General features: G+C 64.9%; 1 protein-coding gene across 1 annotated transcript in view; it reads left to right on the top strand.

Moving 5' to 3' along the window:
- The first annotated feature begins 628 nt into the window (after positions 1-628).
- Positions 629-948, top strand: part of NCLN (nicalin) — a 26,280-nt gene continuing 25,960 nt past the window's right edge. Inside the window, exon 1 of the mRNA XM_030888300.2 lies at positions 629-945. Within this exon, the coding sequence (XP_030744160.1) occupies positions 629-945 (317 nt within the window). The remainder of the gene's footprint in view (positions 946-948) is intronic.

Below are 948 nucleotides of genomic sequence, written 5' to 3' on the forward strand. Positions count from 1 at the left end.
CCTCCCCCCCATCCCCGCCCCCGCGACACCTGCCTGGCATCGTTGGCGAAGGGGACATCACTGCTTTAGGAAAGTTCTAGGTCAAATGACCTTGAAATAGGGGGAGGCGCACACAGACCCAGGCGGTAAAACTGCAGGACCATCCTTGTGCAAGCTGGGGACAGGGCACCTTGGGGGGCTCGGTGGGTCTGGGAGTGTGAGGAGGGCCAGGTCCACGCTCAAACTTCAAAACCTGGCCCAGACACACTTCTAGATGTTGGGCAGCCCTCGCGAGAGCTGGAGGGAGTCGTTCAGGGCGGGTGGGAACGGAATGGTTCCCCTTGAGAGGGGGTAGGAGCGCACAGCTGACACCTGGCCCCCGCCCTTGGACTTTCGAGGACCGGAAGTGGGCGGCCGAGGCAGGGGTGGGTGGGTCTGCAGCCGGGAACAACCAGACACCTTCCTGGGGCCCCCTTGTCCAGCCCATGACGGTTAGGTTTCCCGTCCCTGCCCCGGCCTCCTCGCCACCCTGGGGGTACCTTGAACATAACAGGAAATTTCAAACAACAGGAAACAGCGCGGGCTGGTGGCAGCTCCGCCCTGCCGGGCCCAGCCACCCCAGGCCTCAGTCTGCCCCCGGGGTCCCGCTATGAATGCTACAGGGTCCCTGGCTGCCAGCCCCGAGACCTGTCAGTGGCTGGCAGCCGAGGGCCACAGCCGGCTGATCCTGCTACACTACAACTACTCTGGGCGCCTGGTGGGGCGCGGGGACCCTGAGGACCGGGGTCAGGGGGTCCTGCGCTGCCTCTTTGTAGCTGTGAGCTGCCTGGTGGTGCTGGAGAACCTGCTGGTGCTGGCCGCCATCACCACGCGCATGCGGTCGCGGCGCTGGGTCTTCTACTGCTTGGTCAACATCACGCTGAGCGACCTGCTCACCGGCGTGGCCTACCTGGCCAATGTCCTGCTGTC

Source organism: Echinops telfairi, unplaced genomic scaffold (assembly GCF_000313985.2).
Source record: "Echinops telfairi isolate 266 unplaced genomic scaffold, ASM31398v2 ScPeMD7_7459;HRSCAF=8497, whole genome shotgun sequence".
NCBI lineage: Eukaryota > Metazoa > Chordata > Mammalia > Afrosoricida > Tenrecidae > Echinops > Echinops telfairi.